This window comes from Pseudopodoces humilis, chromosome 3 (genome assembly GCF_049639895.1).
Source record: "Pseudopodoces humilis isolate 2021_Gansu_Grassland_sample_001 chromosome 3, ASM4963989v1, whole genome shotgun sequence".
Taxonomy (NCBI): Eukaryota; Metazoa; Chordata; class Aves; order Passeriformes; family Paridae; genus Pseudopodoces; species Pseudopodoces humilis.
Window position 1 is genome coordinate 11172803 of NC_142202.1, and position 24099 is coordinate 11196901.

At 62.7% G+C, this 24099-nt stretch overlaps 3 protein-coding genes across 6 annotated transcripts in view; 2 read left to right on the plus strand and 1 right to left on the minus strand.

The window, feature by feature from the left end:
- The first annotated feature begins 32 nt into the window (after positions 1–32).
- Positions 33–1641, plus strand: MRPL2 (mitochondrial ribosomal protein L2). The gene is made up of 6 exons (XM_005534029.3): positions 33–282; positions 369–510; positions 599–714; positions 804–914; positions 1234–1307; positions 1397–1641. The coding sequence occupies exons 1-6, from the start codon at positions 33–35 to the stop codon at positions 1607–1609; spliced, it is 906 nt and encodes a 301-aa protein (XP_005534086.2). The 3' UTR covers positions 1610–1641.
- Positions 1642–3004: 1363 nt separating this feature from the next.
- LOC102111050 (cullin-9-like) lies at positions 3005–17373 on the plus strand. Of its 2 annotated transcripts, XM_088053232.1 has the most exons (29): positions 3005–3629; positions 5864–6018; positions 6378–6896; positions 7023–7158; positions 7363–7553; positions 8022–8397; positions 8605–8806; positions 9093–9300; positions 9399–9583; positions 9715–9923; positions 10065–10296; positions 10694–10799; positions 11102–11329; positions 11494–11584; positions 11652–11823; positions 12001–12106; positions 12275–12370; positions 12458–12633; positions 13135–13268; positions 13348–13524; positions 13766–13881; positions 14317–14499; positions 14841–14998; positions 15258–15468; positions 15554–15719; positions 15842–15987; positions 16165–16282; positions 16718–16914; positions 16994–17373. In XM_088053232.1, the coding sequence occupies exons 1-29, from the start codon at positions 3035–3037 to the stop codon at positions 17276–17278; spliced, it is 5874 nt and encodes a 1957-aa protein (XP_087909358.1). In that variant the 5' UTR covers positions 3005–3034; the 3' UTR covers positions 17279–17373. The 2 variants fall into 2 exon arrangements, with proteins under 2 accessions (XP_087909358.1, XP_087909357.1); XM_088053231.1 differs by lacking the exon at positions 3005–3629 and having other exon boundaries at positions 5568–6018; positions 7360–7553.
- A 198-nt stretch (positions 17374–17571) lies between these two features.
- Positions 17572–24099, minus strand: part of LOC102107814 (phosphofurin acidic cluster sorting protein 1-like) — a 53197-nt gene continuing 46669 nt past the window's right edge. For 2 of the 3 annotated variants that reach the window (XM_014261535.2, XM_014261534.2), the window contains 16 exons: positions 23772–23865; positions 23392–23463; positions 22942–23072; positions 22707–22839; positions 22479–22583; positions 21113–21219; positions 20651–20805; positions 20449–20559; positions 20259–20361; positions 19469–19511; positions 19335–19377; positions 19099–19240; positions 18782–19005; positions 18472–18585; positions 18264–18371; positions 17572–18166 (listed from right to left, as the gene is read on the minus strand). In XM_014261535.2, the coding sequence (XP_014117010.2) occupies positions 18102–18166; positions 18264–18371; positions 18472–18585; positions 18782–19005; positions 19099–19240; positions 19335–19377; positions 19469–19511; positions 20259–20361; positions 20449–20559; positions 20651–20805; positions 21113–21219; positions 22479–22583; positions 22707–22839; positions 22942–23072; positions 23392–23463; positions 23772–23865 (1750 nt within the window). In that variant the 3' untranslated portion in view covers positions 17572–18101. Of the gene's footprint in view, positions 18372–18471; positions 18586–18781; positions 19006–19098; positions 19241–19334; positions 19378–19468; positions 19512–19872; positions 19906–20258; positions 20362–20448; positions 20560–20650; positions 20806–21112; positions 21220–22478; positions 22584–22706; positions 22840–22941; positions 23073–23391; positions 23464–23771; positions 23866–24099 lie in introns of all 3 variants that reach the window. The other variant, XM_088053370.1, reaches the window with a different exon arrangement.

The following is a 24099-nucleotide window of genomic DNA, read 5'->3' on the forward strand; positions in this document are numbered from 1 at the left end:
CCCGCCCCGGCCGGCGGGGCTTTCCCGCGGCCATGGCGGCGCTGGGGCCCTGCCGCGCCCTCGGGGCGCTCCCGCTGTCGGCGGGCCCCCGCGGGGCCCGGCCCCCGGCCCTGCCGCCCGGCCCCCAGCCCTGGCTGCCGGGGCCGGTGTCGGTGCCTGCCGCCTGCCGCGGGCTGGGCGGCTCGGCCCCGCGCTGCACCACCGACCCGCTGTGGAAGTGCCGGGCCAAGTACACCGTGCGGCCCGTGGGCATGAAGAAGACGGGCGGCCGCGACCACACAGGTGGGCGGGCGGGCGGGCGCAGGAGGGCTGCCGGGGCCGGCTGGGCGGGGGGGGGTCCCGCCTGCAGCCGCTCCCGTGTCCCGCAGGCCGCGTCCGTGTGCGGGGAATCGGTGGGGGACACAAGCGGCGCTACCGCATGATCGACTTCCAGCGACTGCGCTACGAGGAGGGGGCCCCGCCGGAGCCCTTCACCGAGAAAGTCATCAGCGTCCGATACGACCCTTGCAGGCGAGTGCGGGGTGCGGGTTCGGCCCCGGGCCGGGGCAGTCGCGCCAGCCGCGGCCCCCTGTTCATCCGCCGCGGGCTCTCCGTGCAGGTCGGCTGACATCGCCCTGGTGGCCGGCGGCAACCGCAAGCGCTGGATCATTGCCACGGAGAACATGCAGCCAGGGGACAGCATCACGAACTCGCCTCACATTGGCAGGATGGCAGGTGCACGCCAGGGCCAGGGGCAGCTGTGCCGGTCTTGCCGAGGGCTCGTCGGCTGCTCCTTGCCCAACTTGTCAGCTTCTGTCTTCCAGTGTCAGCCCGCGAAGGGGACGCATACCCACTGGGGGCTCTGCCTGTCGGCACGCTGATCTGCAACCTGGAGAGCCACCCTGGGAAGGGAGCGCAGTACATCCGGGCAGCTGGTGTGTCCCCACACAGGGAACCCACTGTTTGCAGGGGTTTGGCTGAGCAAAGTGGACAGGAGGGCAGGGGAGCACTGCTCTGGGTGGCCAGTGACAGGGAGTTGCCATCTTCTCCTCATGTTAGAGTGCAACACATCCCTCCAGAAAAGCAGGGGCAGCTCTGCCCTGTTCGTTCCTCAAGGTCCTGTCTTCAGCAAGAAATGCTGTATTTAGTACAACAGTGGGGGGGCTTTGGGGAATTACTGGGATGTGCTTGTCACAGGGTGAGATACTTTGTCCTGCTGCTCAAGGTAGCTGTCTCCTCTCTTGCCTGCTGCAGGTACCTGTGGGGTGCTGCTGAGGAAAGTGAATGGGACAGCCATCGTGCAGCTGCCCTCCAAAAGGCATATGCAGGTAAAGGAGCTGTGCTGTGCCTGCCTCAACTGCCTGGGCATGCAACCGTGTGTCACCAGGGAGGGCTGCAGCTCTTCTCTGTCCCCTAGGTGCTGGAGACCTGTGTGGCTACGGTGGGCCGCGTGTCCAACATGGATCACAACAAGCGGGTGATCGGGAAGGCGGGCCGGAACCGCTGGCTGGGCAAGCGCCCACACACAGGCTTGTGGCACCGCAAGGGTGGCTGGGCTGGGCGCAAGATCAAGCCTCTCCCACCCATGAAAAGCTATGTCAACCTGCCACGGGTCAAAGCAGTGGAGTGATGCCTGGGGCCAATAAAGCATTTTTCATGCCACTGCTGTCGCATTAGTGATGCCTCTTATGTGCAGGGCCTTTCCTCGCTCTCCCACGGGTCAAGTTCTGCTGTGTTCAGTCCCTGGCAGGAGTGGGACTGCTGGCAGAGATGAGTGTGGGGCTGTGGACTGCCTTGGCTTGAGTTTGAGATTGGTGGGTGACTCGGTGCGGTCAATTGGCACGATCGTGTCAAACCTAGCTGTAGGACATCCGAGCTCTTCTCTCACCCTCAGCTTGTGGCTCAGTGAAGGCAAGTGGACGGGAAGGTGGCTTCCAGCCAAGGTGACCGGGAATCACGGACCTCAGCGCCTCCCAGCCCCAGTAGCGCCTCACTGCTCTCTGGCCCCACTTCTGCCGCTGGCCGCTGCTGCGTCCTTCCCTCGCCGCCTTCCCTGTCCCACCCTGCCCCGTCCGTCTGCGCCCCAAGTGCCGCACTGTGCTCCGTGTGCCTCACTCAGCCCCCGGCGCTGCCCCCGGTCCCGCAGTGCCCGTCCGAGCTCGCCGGTGCCGCCCGCCCGGGCCCAGCCCTCACGGCCGCCGTCGGGCGGGGTCTGCGCAGGCGCCCGCGGCCGGAGCGGCGCGGGAGCGGTGCCGGAGGTAACGCGGCGGCCCCGGCGCGGCCCCGCGGCGGAGGGAGGGCGGCGGGCTGGGCCCGGGCGGGCGCGCCCGCTGAGCGCCCCAAGCGGAGCTGGCCCGGGACAGGCTCGGCTTGTTAAGGGTAGGCCTCGGTCGTGGTCCCCGGCCGGCCGGGAAAGGGGTGTGGCAGCCGAACCGGGCCGGGTCCGGTGCGCGGTGCCCGGCGTGCTCTCGCTCGGCCCGCGCCTGGAAGGAGCTTTGATGCTGGCGCGGCCGGCCCGCACGAGCCCTCTCCACGGGGATGGCAGTGCCGTGCCGCCCGTCTTTAGCATGTGTGCCCCAGGCACAGGCCTGTCCCTGACCGTGTCCCAGTCCCGGCTGGGTGATGTGCAGCGCAGCCCTCCAGCACAGACTTGCACTGGACCCCTGATCCGGCATGTGGGCTCTGCCTGGCTCCGGTAGCTCGCTCCAGCAGCACACAGCCGGGTGTTGTAGCTGAGCTTCCTGGGGAAAGCTGCCCTTCCTGAGCACTGCTGTCCGTATTCCTGCCATGCCCACAGTCTGAGAGTCCAGAAACCGCTGTTTGGTCCTATTCGCGGCTTTACAAGGTAAAAGTGAGTTGTATCTCATACTTGCTGTGTTAGGGGTTTACAGCACTGTCCTTGAGTAGAGCCAGTACAAAAGCACATTTTAATGGTTGCATTGCCATATCACCAGCACTGTGACACACAGGAACACAGATCTCTTGCCATAGCATGCCTCATCTACCTCTCCCCAGCTCCTGCTTCCCCTCTGTCTCTGCAGACACATCTGCTGCCATGGTGAATGAGAAGCACAATGGCACCCTGCTCGTGCAGCTGGGGCCCAAACTGCAGGCCTACCCAGAGGAGCTGCTCCGGCAGCGGCGAGGCCACGACGGCCGGCCGGAATACCTGGTCCAGTGGAGCGTCGTCAGCTTGGAAGAGAGAGCAGCAGGAGGCAGCAGTGCCTCCTGTGCAGAGACCAAGCCAGAGCACATCTCCATGTGGATGTCTGCAGAAGAGGTCGGCGCCAGCTGCCCGGCGCTGCTGGGCCGGAGGAGGCCGGAAGGGCCGCGGCTGAAAGAGGAGAAGGCGCCCGGTCCGTTGGCCGCGGACGTGGCGCTGGACGAGGCCTCGCTGCTGGAGATGAAGGCCGATGTCAGGAGCCTGGTGCAGCGAGCCGGGCGCCAGGTGGCCGAGGCCGGGACGCCCGAGTGCTCCATCCTGAGCACGGTGCACGTGCTGGGCGCCTACGCCAGCATCGGCTCCCTGGCGGGCGCCTTCAGGGAGATGGGAGCCCTGGACCTGCTGATGAGGATGCTCTGCCACAAGGAGAAGCAGATCCGCCGCAGTGCCGGCGAGATGCTGCGCGCTCTGGGTGCCCACGATGCAGGTGGGGGCTGCTCCTGCTCGGTGCCGCTGAGGAGGTGTTGCTGGGCAGCTGAGGGGTGCCAGCCTTTGGGAGGGGTGAGATGCCTGGGAAGCAGCATGTCTCGGGGCTTCTTGGCAAAAGGGGAGGAATCAGTCTGCATCTTCCAGGCTTCCTTGGTTGTAGTTGTCTGGACTGCTCTTGGATTTAGAAACTCTCCCCTGCCAGGTTTCTGAGCTGGGACGCTGATTAACTGTTAGGAGTGTTAAGGAACGTTAGGGGTGGCTATCTCTAGCAGCCCCAGCACCTCTCCTATTCCACTGCTGGAGCCCAGCCTGGGGAATCTGGAGTTTCTCAAGCTGAGAGATGCAGCTGCCACTTTCCCATTTGCAGATTCAGCCAGTAGCAAAGCTGAGTGCCCATCCTGGAGCACAGACACACACAGGACTCTGACAGCACACACCTACAGCACTCACATAAACAGAAGCACAGCCAGCTGTGTCCTCTCCTGCTTTTTGTCTGGCAGGGACAGGAGGCCACTCCTGCCAGCACACACTGCATTTTCCAGGTTCACAAATACACATTCACTGATCACTTGGGTACCAGCATGGCCCCTCTGTCCTGCACTGTGCCTGGATCCAAGCCCCTCTGCCAGTCTCAGGGATCCCCCTGCTCATCAATTTGTCAAGTGATGCTTGCTAGTAAACCTGTAGCACTTTTGTTCCACAGTCCACGTTCACACATCCCCTGTGACTTCCAGCACCAACCACCACCCACCTCATACACTGGTCTGGACCCAGGACCTCCTCCTTGCTATTCCAGCATGACATTTTGCTAGCAAATTACACGCATGGCAGGGTGGAAAAGATGCAGATATTTACCCTTTCCCCTGGCCCCAGGCGCTGCAATTCTGCGTCAGCTGCTGGTGCTGAACTCCTCACTTGACTCTCTTCCAGCAGCTGTTCTTCAGAACACACGCTGTTCTCTCCCTAGTGGCTGGTGACCAAGGATCCTGCCAACTCCAGGCACTAGCACTGGAGAGACCCTTGCATTTGCTCCAGTAGCTGGCATATCAGGCCAGGGACTCCTGCACCCCTGATCAGAACTGAGTAATTTGATCTGGGTCAGCTGTACACCAATCTTCCTGATAACTGGCATTCCAAGCTCAAATCTGTGATTTGATCCAGAGAGTGATGGCACCTCCAGCTGTCATTCACTCCACTGACTGACTGACTCCATAGGGCTCCCACACCCCCAGTAAGGCTCCAGTTCATGGTACCAAAAGCCACTCATGCAGGTCTCACCAGCAGCTGGCACTCGGTCTTTGCAGCACACGCACAGACACAGGGTAGAGAGAGGCTTAGTAAAGATTCAATAAGAAAGTAGGACAAATTGTGTCAATCAGGTACAGGGCTGTCAGACCAACACACTGACCAGCCACATTTTAAACATAACTGGCACCTTTTAGAACCCTTTCTCTGCACCCCCTTTTGTGTTCCTTGCCAATTCCAATTAATCAGATAATCTTACTGAAAAACAATCATTCTCACACACCAGATGTCCTTACTAATTGTTGTCCAGATGTCCTTACTAATTGTCGTGACTGACCAAATTTGTTTCTCCTCACTGCATCTATTAGCATTTGTCAGTCGGGTTTGTGATTATGTTCATGTTTATGGCTTCCTTCTTACTTTGACTTTTTGCAGTGAAAAGGTCCTTGACTGGATACACTTAGAGGAGCATAAACCTTCTTCCACATACCCTTGCAATGAAAATACCAAAGGGCTTGACACAACCCTGGTGGGTAGAGGCTGGTCTTCACCCAGTTCTCTCATTTAAGAGGTGCTGCCATGGCTTGGAAGCACCTGATGAGACTTGGGTGCACCTGGAAGGTTGCTGGTTGTGGTGTATCCCACAGGAAATCCAGCTTTCCCTGTCCTAGTGCCTGAGTTCATGCAGCTCTGAAGTGGGGCAGAGGAGGGGCTGATTCAGGTTAAAACTTGACTTCTTTTCTTCCCTGGGACCCTGCTCTGGAATCAGTTGTTTGGGGTTGCTGCTTTGTGAGAATCTCGCAGTGTTAGGAGTAGAAAAAGTACACCATGGAGCAAAATGTTGCCACTCCAGAGGGACAGAACATGGATCTGTTGACACGCAGCAGCAAAGCTGTTCTTCTCCTGCGGCTCCATCTCTCACAGGGAGGGTGGGGTGAGGGTTGTCTTTCTGGGGCCTGAAGAGTTTTTGTTTTGTTGTTGTTGCAGGGAGCCGGGCCTATGTCCTGCTGTCCCTGAGCCAGCAGGATGGCATTGAGCAGCAGGTGGACTTTGACAGTCGCTGCACCTTGCTGGAGCTGTTTGCTGAGATCATGTCCTCTGCAGAGCACTGCATGTCCTTCGAGGGGATTCACCTCCCGCAGGTAGGGACGGACCGGCCACCAGCCCCGGGCCTGTGGGGCATGAGGGGCCAGGAGCGGTGGGAGTGGGGGAACAGGGCTGGCACCTTGTCCTGGCCAAGAGGGGAGTTTAAGGTGGGCAGGTGAGCAGGACCGGGAGAGCTGGCACAGGACGTGGGCCTGGTGAGAGGCTGGGGGTGGTGCAGAGGTACCTGGAGAGCCCGGTCTGCGAGCAGGGAGGGGAGGGTGGGCTGAGAGGTCTCCGCTGCTGCCAGCTGGTCTGGAGCTCTCCCGGGAGCCTGCCTGGGAATGAGCTGGTGGCTCAGAGAGAGCAGGGGGCTGGAGGTGCTCTGCAGGCTGAGTGAGAGCTGTGCTTGTTGCAGATCCCTGGGAAGCAGCTGTTTGTCCTGGTGAAGCGCTACCTGTGTGTGACTTCTCTCCTGGACAAGCTGAGCAGTGGCGTGGAGCAGGGAGAGGAGCAGCAGGGCTGTGCTGTGCCCAGCCCTGTCCCTGAGGAGAGGAGCCGTGTGAAGCAGGAGTTTGAGTTCAGCATGGCCATGGCAAACCTCATCTCGGAGCTGGTGCACGTGATGGGCTGGAGCCACAGCCACGAGGCAGAGCCACTGCCCCAACGGGACCTGCAGCCTCGTCCCGCCCGCTCCATCTTCCAGCACAAGGCCTCAGCCAGCTCTGCTGCCGAAGCAGCCCCCACATCCCCAGCAAAGGAGCCTGTGACCTTCAAGACGCGCTCGGCGTTCCCGAGCCGCAGCAGCTACGTGGAATACGTGCAGGCCACGCTGGTGAGCGGCATGCGGGTGCGCATGCTCGAGGACTACGAGCAGGTCAGCGCCGGCGACGAGGGTGACTTCCGCCGCAGCAACGATGGCATGCCCCCAGTGCAGGTATCCCTGCTGGGGGAGCAGGCGCTGCCAATGGGCCTGTCTGCTCTCCTGTGCAGCCTTGCATAGGAACAGTGGGGTTGGCCTTGCATTCCCCCAGCTGGGTGTCTGTTGGGCTGTCCTCCTCAGGTGTACTGGCAAGCTCTGGGCTGCACGTACTGGGTTCACTGGCACATGGTCGAGATCATTGGCCCATCAGAGCAAAAGGAGCTTGAGGGCCAGGAGAAGGTGAACACCCTGACACGAAACCACAGACTGAGAGCAGGTGAGCAGCCTGTCGGTCTCCTTAAGCATGTTCCAACTCTCCCACTGCTCTCCCCTTACCTTCCTTTCTCCCAGCAAGCTATGGTACGGTGGGGACCTCTTCTGCCCAGCATGAGTTTTTTCCTTGGGGAATGAGGAGTGTGTAGCTGAGGATGGGGGAGTTGGCAGAGCTAACAGTGCCTTTCCTTGCTCTGCTCCCCAGCAGTTCCACAGCCATTGCTGTGCAAGCCCTTGGGGGGGCTTTACTCCCTGCCTTACCTGGGGCAGCGGCTGCCCAAGGCTGCAGAGACACTGAGCCGTGCCGAATGGTGGGAGCTGCTCTTCTTTGTGAGGAAGCTGGAAGCACAGGAGCAGAAGGAGATCACCTGTCTCATCCAGCAGCACCAGGGAGAGCAGGTAGGGGCCAGTGCCTGCAGCAGGAAAGTGGAAGGAGGAGCAAGGAGAGCAGCAGGGAAGGGACCAGGCCCAGAGGAGGTGGCAAGTGTGAGCTGTGCAGGGACAGCCTGAATGGGGCAGAAATGGGAGGGTGTGTGGCGATGGGTGAAAGCAGGGGGAGCTTGGCCCAGCAGAGCAGTGAGTGGAGATGAGAGGAAAGGCAGTGTCCCCTGACTGGAGGAGTGACTGTCCAGCGAGGTTTGGGCGGGTGAGGCAAGGCCGTGGGGTCATTGTGCCAGTTGCAGCTGGGTGGTGAGCACGGGTGGGAGCTGGGCTGGGGACAGCCAGGGCAGGGTGGCAGTGGGGAGTGGCCCTGGACACGTCTGGCGGTGCAGCCTTTCTGTCCGTCGTGCCGGTGGCCGCCACGAGGGGCGTGGGGCGTGCGGCGAGCCCGAGGTTAACTTGGCCCCATCGGTGTGGCTGTCGGAGGTGGATGAAGAAGGCCTGATGCAGCTGTCGGTGCCTGCGGAGCTGGCCCAGAAGGTGCTGCAGGTCCTGGAGAAGCGGTGCGAGGGCAGCTCTCTGCGTGACCTGCGAGGCTCCCGTGTGTACGGCAGACACTTCCTCGCTCGGGGGGCAGAGCGGGATGGTGGAGGGAGCAGCGCGGTGTCCTCAGACGGTGGCGGCTGCGGGAGCACCGGCCCCGAAGGCGGCACGGCCAAGGCAGCGGAGGGAGACCTTTGTGCAGCCCCAGGGCCGCCCCAAGCCCGCAGTGCGGCAGTGAAGTCGGATTCGCAGCTGTTCAGCGAGCTCTTGGAGAGGGAAGGGCTGTTCTTGCCAGAGGCGACGGAGGAGCAGAGCCAGGGTAATGTCCTGCCACACGCTGGGGCACAGGCGCGGTGCTGGCACCGCTGCCTGCACAGGGGAAGGCTCTGGGCAGGGCACGGGGGCCGCGCAGCCAGGGGTTGCCTGAAGTGGGGGTGCCTGTGGGTGTCGGCTCTGTGGGTGTGGGGCACCCTGGGAGCTGCTGGAGGTGTCGCCGCTGCCCTGACGCCTCCGTCCCTCCGGCCAGTGCTGGGCAGGTGCAAGGGGCTGAGTGAGAGCGGCTCGCTGGCCGAGCTTGCAGCTGCGGTGGACGTGATCCAGAGCAGCAGCTCGGCCGTGGGGCTGCGCTTAGCTGGGCTCAAGCACATCGTGGAGATGCTGGAGGAGGAGCCCAAGTCGGAGCAGCAAGTCGGCGCAGCCCAGGGCGGGCTGGGCCCCGGGAGTGCCGGGTGAGTCGTGGGGTGCTGCCCAGCCCTTGTGCTGGCTGGGGAGGGCCCTGTGGGCAGGGTGGGGGACAGTGCTGAGGCGGAAGAGCGGGAGGTGGCAGTGGGAGTGCGAAGGGCGGTACGTGCAAGAGGAGAGGTGGATTTTGTGTCCCTTTGTGGCAGGCAGGCTGATTGGCGGGGCTGTCCCAGGTGCAGCGTGGGCAGGAAGGAGGTGGCTGGCAGGGCCCGAGGTGCTGGCGTGCCAGCGGCACTGGCAGGAGGCTCGGCCTGAGTGTCCTGTCCCATGCAGGGAGAAGCTGGTGCAGGTGGCCGTGCAGCTGCTGAGCACGGAGGCGGCAGAGAAGGCGCTGGTGGCGGTGACGCTGCGGCTGCTGGCCGTGCTGCTGGCCCGCCACGAGTGGCGAGTGCCCTTTGCCACGGAGGGCGGTGTGCGGGCCGTGCTGGCGTGCATGCAGCAGCACGGCTGCTCCGGCCTGGTGCAGCAGGCCGGGCTGGCGGTGAGTGCCCGGGGGCGCCGTGGCCGGGCAGGGCTGCACGGGCCGGCCCGGGGGTGCTGGAGGGGCCGCTGCCCTGCGCGCCGCTCTTGTCCTCGCAGGCCCTGAAGGTGCTGGTGGGAGCTGCGGACGGTGCTGCCGGTGGGAAGTGCTTGCCCTGGAACCACGGCGATGCACAGATGATGCGGGAGATCTTTGCCAGCATCGGCTCTGCCTCCAGCGAGGGCTCTGCCAGCCTGCTGAGTAGCATCCCTGCTGCCCTGAGCACCATGCAGAGGGTGCCAGGGTAGGGGCAGGGCGTGGGGAGCGGCTGAGGTTGGGGGGAATCTGCAGGGGGAAGGACGGGCAGGGCGGGCTTGTGAGTGCAGGGGGGCTCTGTGCCCGGGGGAGGAGAGTGGCACGGCTGTGTCCCTGCAGGGGCTCCTCAGGGCTGCAGAACGGCCTGCTGGTGGTGAACATGCTGATGGATGGGCACCGGGGCCTGGCGGAGCAGCTGGCGAGCTGCGATCTGCTGGCGGTGCTGCAGAGCTGCTGGAGGGACGGGCAGAGCAGCGGCTGTCCCCAGGCAGTGCTGGCCCTCAGCGCCATCAATCGCCTGGCAGAGCACCTGGGCCCGGAGGCAGCAGGTACCGCGCTGCCCACCCTGCCTGTGCCACGGCCCCGCGGGTGCCACGGGCAGGGCTGTCCTGACAGGCCAGAGCAGCCTGAGGGGCTGCTGCCGCTCGCGTGAGTGCCCGGGCCGGGCTCACGTGTCCTTGTCACGGCAGGCAGAGAGGTCCTGTTGGACCCGAAGGGCGTGCAGAGGCTGCTGGGTGGCCTGGACGACGGCGTCTTGTCCAAGGAGGTGGTGGTGGCCCTGGAGCGGCAGCTCTGCAGCGAAGGGCCTGTTCCCTCTGGCCAGGGGGCCCAGCTGCTGCAGGACCACAGCTGCTTCCAGCTGTTGCTGCGCAGCTTAGAGCTGCTGGGGACAGAGAAGGCCGTGAGCCTGAGCATCCTCAGGTGGGTGCAGGGGGAGTGGGGGGAGTCTGGGACCCCCTCAGCAGGTGTGTGAGTGCTGGTGGTCATGCTGGGGAGACCCAATGCATGTTTGTAGGTCCTGGTGGGGATGTTCTTCACAGGGAGCAGGCTCAGCCCAGCACGTAGGCAGGTGCTGATCGGAGTGTGCTGGGGCGCAGAGCCATGAGGGGACACAGCAGCTGTGCCTGGCTGCTGGTTGGGACATACAGGGGCAGGCAGCAGAGGACATGCCTGGCTGCTGGTGGGGTGTGCAAAGTGCCAAGAGAGCCTTGGTTCCCAGTCCCTGAGAGGTGTCTTTGAGGCGGGGCAGGGAAGCGGGGCTGCCTGTAGCACTGCTGTCCGTGTGGCATGGCCTGAGCAGGCTCCCTCTGTCACTCAGGATCCTGAACAAGTTCCTGGACAGTTATCAGGAGGATGTGCTGCCCTGGCATGAGTGTGTGGAGCCCTGTGTGTCCTTCCTGAGCAGCCACAGCAGCAGCTGGGAGGTGAGGGGGCCCCGGGACTCGCGGCAGGCAGGGGTGGCTGTGCTGGCTGTGCCTCAGCCGGGCCCAGCGCTGGGCAAGCAGGGCCCCGCTGGTGGCAGCCTGGCCTTGTGTCCGAGGTGCTGGGAGAGGAGGGGAGCGGCTGTCCTGGCCGTGGCCACGTGCCCGGTCTGGCTGTGCCTGGCCAGGCTCTGGTAGGTGCTGGTGGGGTTGGGATGAGGGGAATGGAGCTGCAGCTCCAGCTGCTGGGGGGGCCCGGGGAGGTGCCAGCGGTGCCCCATCTGCTCAGGGCTGCGTCTCAGTAGGTGCTGCAGGAGGTTGTTGGCTTCCTGCACCGGCTGGGCAGTGCCAGCAAGGACTGTGTGGTGGTGATGTGCCACGTGGGCACCCACGAGGTTCTGTCCAAAGCCCTGGAGAAGCACAGCACAGTCCCATCGCTGGCGCCGGCCCTGCTCGACCTGGTGACGGAGTGTGAGAAGTATGCCAGGCTCTACAAGAAGCTGACGAGCAGCATCTTGGCTGGCTGCATCCAGGTGGGCCTGGGGAGGCACAGCTGCGCTGGGGATTTGGGTCTGGGGGCATCAGGCTGTCCTTGACACTGAGGGACGGCCTTGTGCCCTCTGCCTGCCACAGCCCTGCGTGGGGCGAGGGGAGGAGGGACTGGGGCCCCTGGTAAGAGCCTTGCCCCATCCCACAGCTGGTGCTGGGACAGATTGAGGAGCACCGCCGGAGCCACCAGCCCATCAGCATCCCCTTCTTTGATGTCTTCCTGCACAACCTGTGCCGAGGTGAGTGCAGGCAGGGGGAGCTGAGCCCAGGCTTGGTGGCTGGAAGCTCCATGTGCTCTGCCTGCAGGCTCCAGCATGGAGGTGAAAGAGGACAAGTGCTGGGAGAAGGTGCAGGTCTCTTCCAACTCACACCAGGCCAGCAAGCTCACGGACAGGAACGCCAAGACCTACTGGGAGTCCAACGGCAGCACCGGCTCCCACTTCATCACTGTGCACATGCAGTGTGGGGTGGTGATCAGGTGGGGCTGGGCCGGGAGGGCTGCGTGTGGAGGAGGGGGCTTTGGGGATCTGTGCCAGCCGTGCCGCCGTGGCCCGGTCCTGGGGGCAGAGGGAGGTGGCCGGCAGGGCGTGGTGCTATCAGGGGCCAGGGCAGGGAGTGGGGATGGCTGGGCAGCCCCGTGTTTGCTGTGCTGCAGGGAGCTGAGCATGCTGGTGGCCAGCGAGGACTCGAGCTACATGCCATCCCGGGTGGTGGTGCTGGGCGGGGACAGCCCTGCCACCATCAGGACGGAGCTCAATGCGGTGAGTCCCCGTGGAAGTGGCGGGCTGGCCCTTGCTGTGCCCCGGGGAGCTCTGGCCCTGGTGTGAGGCCCGGGGAGGTGCCCTCGGGGAGGTGGCAATGGCAGGAGCTGCGCTGCCAGAGCCTCTGCCGGCTGCCTGTCACGCTGAGGGCTCTGTGCCTCCCTGCAGGTGACCATCCTGCCCTCGGACAGCAGAGTGATCCTGCTGGAGAACATGAGTCGCTTCTGGCCCATCATCCAGATCCGGGTGAAGCGGTGCCAGCAGGTAGGGGAGCAGGGGCTGGGCCTGGGAGCGGGCAGCGTGGGGCATCGGGGCTGTGCCCGAGGAACTGAGGGTCCTTCTCTCCCGTAGGGTGGCATCGACACCCGTGTGCGTGGCATCGAGGTGCTGGGTCCCAAGCCCACTTTCTGGCCCATCTTCAAGGAGCAGCTGTGCCGGCGGACGTTCCTCTCCTGCACTGCTCGGGCTCATGCCTGGAGCCAGGAGATCTGCCGAGACCGGGGGCAGCTGCTGCAGCTCTTTGGCAGGTGAGCTGTGTCCTGGCTGTGCCATCACGTCCCTGGTGTCCCAGGACATGGCTGGCAGCCTGTGAGGGGACTGCAGGGCTGGGAAAGGAGCAGCTGGATGTGCCATCTGGGTGGGAGGGGCCCTGGCTCCTTCCTGGCCACCAGTGGTCCTTCCTGGCCAGGGCCACCTTGGGATCCCCTGGGTTTAATCTGGGCTAACCCCCCAGAGCAGGATGCCGGGTCCCCACAGGGGCTGGCACATCCTGACAGAGGTTGGCCAGGCAGAGCAGGATCTCGTGGCCACAGGCACTGCACAGCCCCCATCTGGCAGGGGCTGTGGGGGCCCCAAGGGCCATTGGGGGCAGGTCCCAAAGACAGCAAGGGGTCCTTCCTGGGGGCTAGTGGGACCAGTGAGCCATTGTGCCTTGGCAAGGGGCAGAGCAGGGAGCCGCCACTGCGCTCTGCTTTCCCATGGGAGTTCTCCAGCCCTTGGCACCGAGTGCTGCCCGGTCGCTGTTGCAGACTGAACCGGGCGCTGCAGCACGAGCAGGGCTTTGCCAACCGCTTCCTTCCCGACGACGAGGCAGCCCGGGCACTGGGCAGGACGTTCTGGGAGGCCCTGGTGAACCCCTTGGTGCAGAGCATCACCAGCCCAGGTACCCTGTGACCTCCGGGACCCACGTGTGCCATGTCCCAGGTAGTGGCACCTGGCTCTGAGACTGGTTGGCCTCGCAGACCCTGATGGTGTCAGTCCCCTGGCCTGGCTGCTGAGCGAGTACCTGGAGAGCGTGGAGCTGCCCCGCCGTGCCACGGGACACAGAGCTACCTTTGGATCCTGCGTGCGGCGCCTGACCCAGCTCCTGGTGCACGTGGACCCCGGAGGCCCCGAGGCAGAGGAGACCAGAGCAGCTGGTGAGCCAGGGGCTGCCCTGCTGTGGGGCTGGGTGGGCACTGCTCCAGAGCACCAGGCTGTGGCCGTGGGGCTCCTCTGGGGAGTGTCATATGGCACAGAGATTCCTGAGCCGGGGAAGGCTTGTGGTCATGCCCCAGCAGCGGCCGTGCCTCCCCAGCGGCCCCTCAGCCCTGCCGTGGCAGGTCAGTGTGCGGGGCCTGGCCATGGAGGCACGCTGAGCCTGAGGCTGACCCTTGGCAGGTGGGAAGGAGGGGAAGAACAAGGAGGTGCTGGCCAGGACTGCAAAGGCTGTGGTGGAGAAGTCGAGAGGCCTGTGGGGAATCTCACAGTGCTGGCGTGGCGTGGTGCAGCAGCAGGTAGAGCTTGGAGGGCCGACTGGGAGGGGTGTGGGACCTTCCCTGGCTGGTTGGAGCAGGGAGTGGGGTCTGGCAGTGGCCTGGGAGCATGGGGAGAGCACAGGGCTGTACCTGGCCTCCACAGAGCCTGGAGCGATGTGGGACAGCCGTGCTGTGCTTGCCACCTTGGCACGGCTCAGGCTTCAGCCAGGCCCTGTGCCCAGGCCGATGCTGCAGGCCAGGAGCCAGGCCCAGTGTCGGGCTGTTATTTCTTGCTGGGCTGCTGCTGGGTCCCCAGAGTGCCCCCACAGCCCCTGCCCAGCCCTGGGAGCTGTGCTCCCACCTTGGCAGCCCCGAGCCCCAGGGACCCAGGCAGCTGGTGGTGGCAGGGCAGGGCTGGGGATGTTCCGAGGGGCCAGTCCTGCTGCGGGCTCAGCCCTCGCGCTGCTCCCGCAGGTGCAGCAGTTCCTGGAGGCGGCGGGGCAGGCGCCGGACCTTGCGGAGCGGTACTGCCGGCTGTACCAGCGCCTGCGTGGGGCCACAGAGGAGCTCTTTGGGCAGCAGGCTGCCTTTGTGCTGGCCCTGGGCCAGGGCTTTGCAGGGGCTTTGCTGCAGCTCTCCTTCCTGACTGCCCTGCACGTGAGTCGAGGGAGCGCGGCCCCGGTGCCGTGGCCCTGGGCACGGGCTGGGGAGCTGCCCCGGCCCACGGCACTGGGGCAAGCTCTGGGTGGGTGATGTCCTGCTCCCCCCGAGCCACAGAGGCCTGCCCTGGCAGCCTGGAGGGCGCTCAGCTCAGATTTGTGGTGCTCATCCCAGCGTGGGCCCGGCCCTGGTGCACTCCTGCCTTGGGCTGGTCCTTGGGCACCCTCGGCCCTTGCCTGGGAGTGCCAGAGTTTCCCGGCTGCTCCCCACAGGGACATTCCCCGGCCCTGTGGGCACCTGGTGAGCCCTGTGTGTGCAGCCAGCCCTGTCCCTTGCAGGTGAGTGAGCAGTTTGCCCGCTACCTTGACGTGCAGATCCAGGAGCTCCGCAGGGCTGCGGGCAGCACGGGGCCTCTGGAGCGGCTGCAGCAGTTCTTGGAGCCCTTTGTCGTCTTCAGTGGCCTGGAGCTTGCCCACAGCTTTGAACACTTCTACAGGTGAGGCTGCTGTGTCTCCCCAGAACCCAGGGCCTGGTGCAGCGTGGCCTGGTGTGCTGGGGGAGCCTGGCCTGGTGTGGCAGTGGCGCTCCTGCTTTGCTTTTCCTGAGCTGTGGAGTGTCCGTGGGTGCTGCCAGGCTGTGGAATCACATTTCCTGCTGGGGACAGGGAGGGGAGAGGTGTGTGCTGCCGGGCCCGTGTGCTGTGGGATGAGGCCAGGCTCGGGTCCAGCCCTGACTGAAGCTGGTGGCCATGGCAGGCTCTACCTGGGGGACCGGCTCCTGACGCAAGGGCCGTCTTGGCTGGAAGGAGGCATCGTGGAGCAGATAGGGCTGTGCTTCCCCAGCCGCTTTCCCCAAGATATGCTGAGCAACTTGGCCCAGTCGGAGGAGCTCCAGCGGCAGTTCTGCCTCTTCCAGCTGCAGGAGCAGGATAAGCGGCTGCTGGAGCTGGACACGGGCCTGGACGAGGTGAGAGGGATGTTCCTGTGGGGAGGCCGGATCCTCATGGGGATCCTGGAGCCTGACTTGAGCTGCCCTCGTGCCCTGTGCCCAGGTGCTGGGAAGAGCCTCAGTGGCAGATGTGCCAGAGGTGAAGGTGCTGGCCCTGTCCCCGCGCTGCTGGCCTGTTTCCCCGCTCTGTTACATGGATAACCCTGCGAGGTTTTTCCCGGCGGAGCTGAGCTCCCCACTGGATGAGTTTGCTGACTTCTGCCGGCAGAGTGAGTGCTGTGGCCCGAGGTGTGCCCAGAGCCTCCAGGGCAGCTCAGCCACAAGTGGTGGTGGGCTGGGAGTGCCTGGCAGGGCTGGTTCCCGTCCCTGGCACTGACACTGTCCCTGGCAGGCCAGAGCCAGCTGGGCTGGGAGTGCACGAAGCCCCGTCGGCTGCAGTGGACGTGGCTGGGCCACGCCGAGCTGCAGTTTGGAGACTGCGTTCTGCACGTGTCCACACTACAGATGTACATCCTGCTGTGCTTCAACAGCGCCCAGGTAGGGGCTGGAGCCACGGTGGGGCCAGGGAGGCAGTGGAGGCTGGAACGTGCAGGGCCATGTCCTCCCTTCCCTTCTGGTGGGGTCTCCAGCGGTGTCTGGGGCACGGGACCCCGTTCTTAGGCGGGGCCTGTGGCCACTGAATCTTGGCCATTGCCCTCCCACCCCGTGCTGCAGGAGGTGGCTGTGGAGGCCCTGCTGCAGGCTACAGGGCTTCCTGCTGACCTGGTGCACCACGCACTGACACCACTGACCCACGGCCAGGGTGTCCTGGTGGGGAGCTGCACTCTGGGGGGTGAGTGTGGGGCTGGGGACCCAGGGGAGGGGCTGGCCTGAACCCCGAGGGGGTGCTGGGCTTAGGGGTGCATGAGCTGGTAGGGCTGGTGAGGGGCTGGGTCCGTGTGTTGGTGCTCGGGGCACAGGTGTGTGTCAGGGTGGGGCCTGAGGCCAGTGTAGGGCTGGGGGTGAGGTGTGGGGTGGGGCTCGGGGCCATGCATGGGGTGTGGGGCGGCGTGGGCGGTTGGGTCTCGGGTTTGTGCGTGGGCCAGGGCCAGGGGCCGTGTGCGTGGCTGTGGCTTGGGGCCACATGCGGGAGACGGGGCTGGGATGGCCAGGGGTGCAGGCAGCCATAGGGGGCCCAGCTTGGGTCCCTCAGCCACACGTTGTGTCCTGGGGCTCCTTCAGGCCCAGCTCGAGGCTTGGCTGAGCCCAGGTTGGGTGCTGGCTCCAGGTGCGCTGCGGCTGAACCAGGCAGCCCTGGCCCAGAGCTCCGGCCGCCAGCTGAGGCTGCTGCCCCAGCAGAGGTACCTGCGGACAGAGAGGGCCGAGGTGAGCGCCCTGGAAAGGAAGAGGAATGTCCTGTGCTGCCTCATCACCCGCATCCTCAAGCTGGAGAAGCAGCTGCACATCGACAATCTGGTGTTCAGGGTAAGGGGGGGGCACAGAGGGGGCACAGGGGCTGCACGGGGGCTGCAGCCACTGCAGTGGGGCTCCCTTGCTGCTGCAGGTGATCGATGCCTGTCAAAAGGGCGAGTTGGGGCCAGGGGTGCAGTTCCTGAGCTTCTGCTGCCACAGCGTGGACGTGCTGTCCTGCATCCTGCACCTGCTGAACCAGGGCTATCTCCGGCGCCAGGAGGGGAGGCCTCATGTCTTGGAATACATCTCTGCTGAAGCCACAACGCTCCCCACTTCTCAGGTCCAGCCACAGGTTGCCTTCCAGACTGTAGAGATCAAGACAGCAGTAAACCTTGGCTCTGCTGAAAGGAGACAGACTTTTTCCACATTCAGGTAGATGAGGACTTGGCTGGGAGGACTAGGGCTGAATCCAGTCTGTCTCTTCCTAAACACGTGTGAGTTTTATATAAATAAATGAGCCAAGCTCCACCCGGTCCCACCTTGCAGTCTGTCGGGGAGCTCAGCTGGTCCATGGCTGGGAGTTTGGCCAGGCTGCACCCTGCCCAAATTTTTTCTCTCCCAGCTGTGCTGAGTCATGCCCTCAGACATGGGGGCACACACACACACACACACACACACACACCCTGCCATAATGGTAACAGCATTAATTTATTAAAATTAATCCCAAAAAGTAACCATACAATAAATTTAAAAAAAATAGAATCTTGTAAAAAAAAAAACTCAGGTGCCCTCATCCCGCACATCCAGCTGGCAGCACCATGGGGTAGGGCTGGTTGGGAAGGGATGGGGAGATGAAGAGGACAGCCTCAACAGCAGGGCTGCAGGGGGACTGAAAAAACTGCTGAGGCTGTGCTGTGGAGGGCAGGGCCAGCACAGTAGTGCAAGGCTGGCAGTGGGGCTGGCAAGGGTGGTAGAGGGGTGGTGGGCCCTGCTCAGCACCTGCCCCCTGCACAGAGCAATCTGGCTGGCTGCAGCACTGGGGAACCTGCCTGGGCCCAGCCCAGCTGGGACCCTGGCTGGCTACAGGGCTGGCCTGGCAGGTGCATCTGCGGAGAGTGGGGCCCAGAGCCCTTCCTGGGGCTCTGCTGGCTAGTGCCAACCCTTGTCCCAGGCTGCTGTTGGGGGACACGGGAGGCAGATGGCATGGTGTCCTGGCTGGTGTTGGAGGGTGCATGGACCCGGTCTCACTGGCCTCACCTTCACGGGTCTTGGCCCACAGGATGCAGGTGTGGTATCCCCCCCCACTGAGCAGGCAGGGACTGGTCTGCAGAAGACGGGGACAAGAGAGCATATCCATCTCCCTGTCTCCTCCTGCAACCCACTGCAGCTCCATTCCAGGGATGCCCCAATGTCTCACACACTCTTTGAGTAGCCGAAGATGCCCACAGGGAGATACTTGACGTGTGTTGGCCACTGTGCTGCCAGCTGGAAAAACTTCACATCGTTCCACTCCACCCCATCTATGGAGACTGAGAGGAGAGGGTGCAGTGAGGCACAGCCCTACCACAGCCAGCCTGTGCTGCCTGGTCTGCCCCACTACAGCCCCAAGGGGCTGGTACCTGCCCTCACCTCGCAACATCGTGTTCTGGTGCTTGGCTGTGCAGATGAGGCGTGTGATCCCTTCAATGACTTGGCTTTTGGGTTCCAAGTCTTTTTCTTTTGGTTTCTTGCTCAGGAACATCACTGGGGGCCAAGGCCAGACAGGACCAATGTTAGGATGTCCCCACCTGGCCCTAAAACAGGAGCCCCTGCCCCAGTGCATTGACTGATCCCTGCTGGGCAGCATCTCAGCCCTGCCTTCCTGCAGGATCCCCTGCACTTTTTTCACAAAGGACTGTGGCCCCACAGGCAGAGAGCACCCCACAGTGGGCTTGCTTACCTTTCTTGTTTTTCTCCTTGGTGACCACGGTCATGGCCATGGTGCTGGGGGGCACCAGCTCCCCCGTGCTGGGGATGCGGCTGACCTGGAGTGAGCGGAAGTTGCTCTTGAGTGTGTTCTTGATACCCGTCTCCCGCTTCTCACCCTCCTTTTTCCTGTCCAGCCCTTGTGTTGTCCAGTAGTCCACCTGCAGGCCCATCACCTCCACACCAGGGCTCAGAGACCTGGGCAACATGGGCAGCACATGCAGCACACAGGTGGTGCCCTTGCTCCTCTCCCCCCACTGCTTCAGGCTGAGGGGGGCCTTGTTTTCTTACCCAGCACCCGAGAGGCCACTGCTGACGGATGGAGAGGGTGGTGGGGTGCTCACAGTCTCCTTGCCATAGGGAACAGCTGCACTGGAGGCTGGTGCTGAGCTCAGCAGGGAGGGGGTGCAGACTGTGGCATCATCCGAGTCCACTGGGGAGGAAAAGTGTGGGTTTGAGGGTTTGGGGGACAATAACAAGAGCCTCCCACCTGTGGAGAAGAGAGCTGGGCATTCCCAGGGACTCACCGGAGGCACTGAAAGACTGCTCCACCAGGCCCACCTTTACCACCTGCAAGGACAAACCAGAGGATACCCAGCATTAGCAGGACTGGGCACTGCACCTCTCCCCTCAGCCCCTGCTGGCCCCTCAACTCACTCACCCCCACAAAGGGGACAAACTTCTGGCAGGAGTCCTCGTCGGGGCTGCAGAAGGAAAAGAGGCTGGTCAGGGTCTGGGTGTGCTGAGCACCGATTGCCATGTGACCACTAGCCTTGTGCCCAGGCAGCCCTGCACTCACAGGGGTCAATGCTGGCTCACACCCTCTAGACCATCTCCTCTGCCCTCCCTCCCATGAGACCCCCTGTCCCCAACATGGCAGCGCAGGGCACACTACACAAGGAGGCAAGGAGTTGTCCCCTTCAGTGCTGGGAAAGGGCTTGCATGCGGGAGGGCAGCCCTGCCCCTCTGTGGGGTCATGGCTCCTCTGCACAGCAAGAGGGATGGACGAACATGGGGAAAGGCAGGGAGGGGCCAGGCAGAGGCACAGCAAGCACAAGCCAATACCTGATATAAAAATCAAAATAGAGACTTCTCTTCCTTGGGTGCCAGAAACCAAGAGAAGGGAGAGGTGAGAGTGCAGCTGGAACATGAGCATCAACCCCAGGACAGCACAGTACCAGCTTGCAGCCCCACCCAGCCCATCCCAGCCCTGGCAGCTGGTCCCCACCGTTGGGGCTGTCACAGCCACAGCTACTGGAGGGGCCAAGCACACCGGGAGGTGGCAGGGAATGGTGCTGAGGGCCTCTCACTGTGGGACCCCAGCTCCCCTCAGCACCATGCTGCTTGTCAGTGGAACGCACTCACTTGTCCCGTGTCCCTCACTCCTGTCCTGGGCACATCCCAGACTGGGGCCGCATGAGGGAGGACAGGCACCCTGGGGCCACACTCACCTCTTCTGCTTGTAGGTCAGCATGGCCTCGGAGATGGGGAGCTGGTGAGAGAGGCTGGCTCCAGCGATGAACTGGGCAACACGGCCTGCTATGTCCACAGTGTCTGCAGGCACAAAGAGCCATGGAGACCTCGATGGCAGCTGGGCTCCCCCTCAGGGCACTGCTGATGTCAGCCTGCCTCGCTCCTCACCTGCGGTGGGTGGCTCAGCCCTGCTGAACAGTTCCCGCCATGCTGAGTCCAGGAAGAGAGTGCTGTATTTGTTATCCACTGAGGCTAGGTACTTGGCCAGAGGGTGAGAGCCTGCAGGAGAGAAGGGCAGTGTTGACTTCAGGCAGGGGAGTCTGGGGAGATGAGAGGACAGCCCTGGGGCTGGGCTCCTGATGGCTCTCACCCAGTGGTACAAGCAGGAAGCGAAGGTAGTTGAGCCAGTCGGGTGTCTTGCTGGCCAGCTGCTCCACAAAGAAACGGAGGACAACACTCAGGTAGCTCTGGTCCCCTGCCACCACCACCTTCACCGGGGGAGGCATATGGGAGTTACAGTTACAGCTGCCAAAGGGAGAGGAAAAGGAAACAGTGAGGGTGGGATGTGCAGTGGATCAGCAGGTGAGCCAGGGGACAACATCTGCCAAGCCAGCTGACAAAAACCCCTTGCTGAGAATATCCAGCTTGGCGTCCACTGCTATGGGCAAAAGCAGTACTGGGAGCCCCCCACTCTCCCCAGGGTGTACACCTGTTTCTATGGTAGTGTCCACAACCCCAAAGAGTCCTAATGAACCCTGGGGAGCCAGGGCCATACCCAGCCCTCCTCTGAATCCATACAGTGCCACTAGGCCTGAGCCCAAGCTGTACTCACTATCGCTGGATGCGGGAGACAGTGGTGTTGAAGGCTGCCTGGATGTCTGCCACGGAGCAGGTGGATACAACCAACTGCTTGTGCGCCTGGAGCTGCTCGCTGACGTACTGCCAATGCAGAGATAGGCACCCTGGAGGCATGGCTGTGCTGGCCAGCACCAGCCGATGTCTGCCCTGGGTCCCATGCCCCCCAGGTTAGAGCTGTGACACCTGTCCCCACCCGTGCCATGTAGGGAGGCTGAAACCACCAGGTCACTCACAGCTGCACCCTGAGCATCCCCACTCCTCCCAGCTCTGCTCTAGGGGCCAGACAGCCCCCAGCACTCACCTTTGAGCACAGCAGTCACCACCCTCACCATGGCAAGGGCAGAACTGTCCCAAGAACCAAGCTGTGTTCCCTGAAATAAGCAGCTTAGTCCAGGGACCCTCTGATTTAAATTCTGCATCCCACAGCACAGCCCAGCTCTAGGCTCACTCTGCCTCTGCTCATTCCCTCCTCTTGCTCTCTCCCACTGTGGCACTCCAAAATCCTATCTCTTCAGGTGTCTGCATGCAGGTCAACAGTGGTAAAATAGGTAAAATAGTCAAGATAGACAAGAGGGCTGGTTCTGGGCGTGGGAATTGGCTCTATTTTTTCCCAATCCAGGACAAGTGGAACAAGCCAAGAACGCATGGCCTGAATCAATGCATGGGCCTCTCACTAAGCCCTTTCTTCTGCCTCAAAATTTTCCAGCACCATTTCTGGATGCCAGATGTAGCTGCAGGATCCTGAAGGGGTCTCACAGGTGTTTTATCTAACTGCATGTTTGCACACATGTACATTTCCTTGCTCACCTTTAGCTTTAGAGCTCCCAGGTATGGGAGAGCCACATGCTTATCAGGGGCTGGGCATGTCCTCACACCCCACCCTGCTCTGATGATGTAGTTAGTGCTCCCTGGGAGTGGCAGGTGATACTCTTCCATCTCTCAGTGAGAAATACCTCTGCTGCTTCCCAGTGCCTGGTGCCCAGAGAGGAAGGGAGCCCATTTCCAGGGAATCCAACAAACCTCTGACCCATGGGGTTCCTGGGAGCCAGGACCAAGCAGTGAGGGCCTAAGACACAGTCTGCTAGCCAGCCTTTCTGGGACTGATCAGGACATCAAGTTTTGAGGATCCAGTGATGCTGTGTGATGGAGGAGACACACCTGACTCTTGTGTATGTGGCTCAGCACCCTGTAAATGCATTGTCTCCTTGAAGGAAGTGCTACACTGGGGAAGAGGAGGGCACAGCTGGTGCCAGTTTCCCTAGGACACCCTGCTATGACTGGGAGAATCCACCCTGCTTACAGCTGCCCACATGCATCCAGCTCCCATCACATCTACTCACCTGCCCCTGCCACTCAGCAACATTCACCAGCACAATGCTCTCGGGGAGCTGCTCATCTGAGACCAGGATCTGGTTCAGCTGATCGTAAACAGACTTTCGAGGCACCTGTGACAGCATCACCACAAAGGTTAACTCCAGTCAGCCACCCTGGACACTGCCCAAGGCTGATGACCTGGCAGAGCTCTTGAGTGAGAAGCCTCCAAGTGGGATGGGTCCCAAGGGCCTCACCTGGGTGCTATGCCATGAGTCTGGAGAGCTCTCACTGTCCAGGCTGCTGGCACGGCCACCCTGTCCCTTTGAGCTCTGCCGGTCCTTCACGGAGGTGCTGCGGGGACGCCACAACTGCTTGCTCTCTGCCTTGCTGTGAAGCAGGAGAGGCAAAACTTGAGGAAATCTCATCTCCACCAACCCCTACTCAGTGTGAGCTCGCTCAGCCCTAGGAGAGGGCACAGACCTGCCTTACCTGGGGGATACGGCACTGGGGAGCTCAGCTTTGGTCCCAGCACCCAGCTGGGCCAGTCTGTCCATGCTGCTCTCCCTCATGGCAGCTTCTGTGGGGGCCAGCCGGGAACACGGCTCCTCTGCTGCCAGCTCCTGAGGGCCACACAGAGTCATTTCACACACACTGCTTTCCTTGCTCCACACTGCTCTCAGCCCTGCACCCATGGGGTGTCCATCACCAGGAGAAGCCTGGTGGCCCTCCTGGAGAGCCAAGGCTGCAGGGTCTTGGGAGGGCTGGGCTGCACATCCTGCAGAAACTAACACTCCTTCAACTCTTGCTGTTCTCCAGCACAATCTACTTGTCTTCTCAGACCTACTTCGAGTCTGGTGGGCACCCATGGTACTCCAGAAAGCAAGCTGGGGTTTGAGAGAGCTCCACATGCCACAGCCTCTCACCGCTGCAGGGACTCACCGCTGCAGGGACCTCCGTTCCTGGCTCTTCCTGTGTTCGCTGTGCTCCTGGCTTCCGATTGTCTGCCTCGCCCTGGGGGACAGGGAGTGGGGTCAGAGCAGGATGGAGCACTCTGTTCAGGGCAGCTGCCAGTGGCTGGCCTCACAGAACACAAGCTCCCACAGAGGAGTCGGGCATCTCTGGGACCGTCCCCAGAGGATGCCCCCCATCGCTACCTGTCTGCCTGTGCTGGGAAAAAGAGGAGGAAAGAAGGAAAGGAGCAGCCCCAGGCAGGTGCTGCCAGGAGCTGTGGTCTCAGAGTGCAGGCACTGTGGGGGTGCTGGGCTAGCTGGGAAGGGAAAGGGGCAAAAGGTGGTGGTGGTGGTGGTGGTGTAACTCACAGGGCTGCCCGACTCTTGATCCTGCCCTTTCTGGCTGTGCAAACTGCCGATCTCAGTCTGGGAACCAGAATGAGAGACTCCCTCAAAGAAACGCCTGCAGAGAAACAGACAGACGAACGGACGGACAGACAGACAGACGGGAGAGAAAAAGGCAGGAATAAGAGAGGAACAAAGTCACCATGATCCCAGCACACCCCCATTGGCCTGTCCGAAGCACAGAGCTCTGTGGAGAGGTCCTCAGTGGCCAGACAAGTGTCTGGGTGATGCACAGCTGAGTAGCAGAGCTGTCAGCAGCACCCTCTGTGACCTTGGGGAGCTGGAGGAAGGG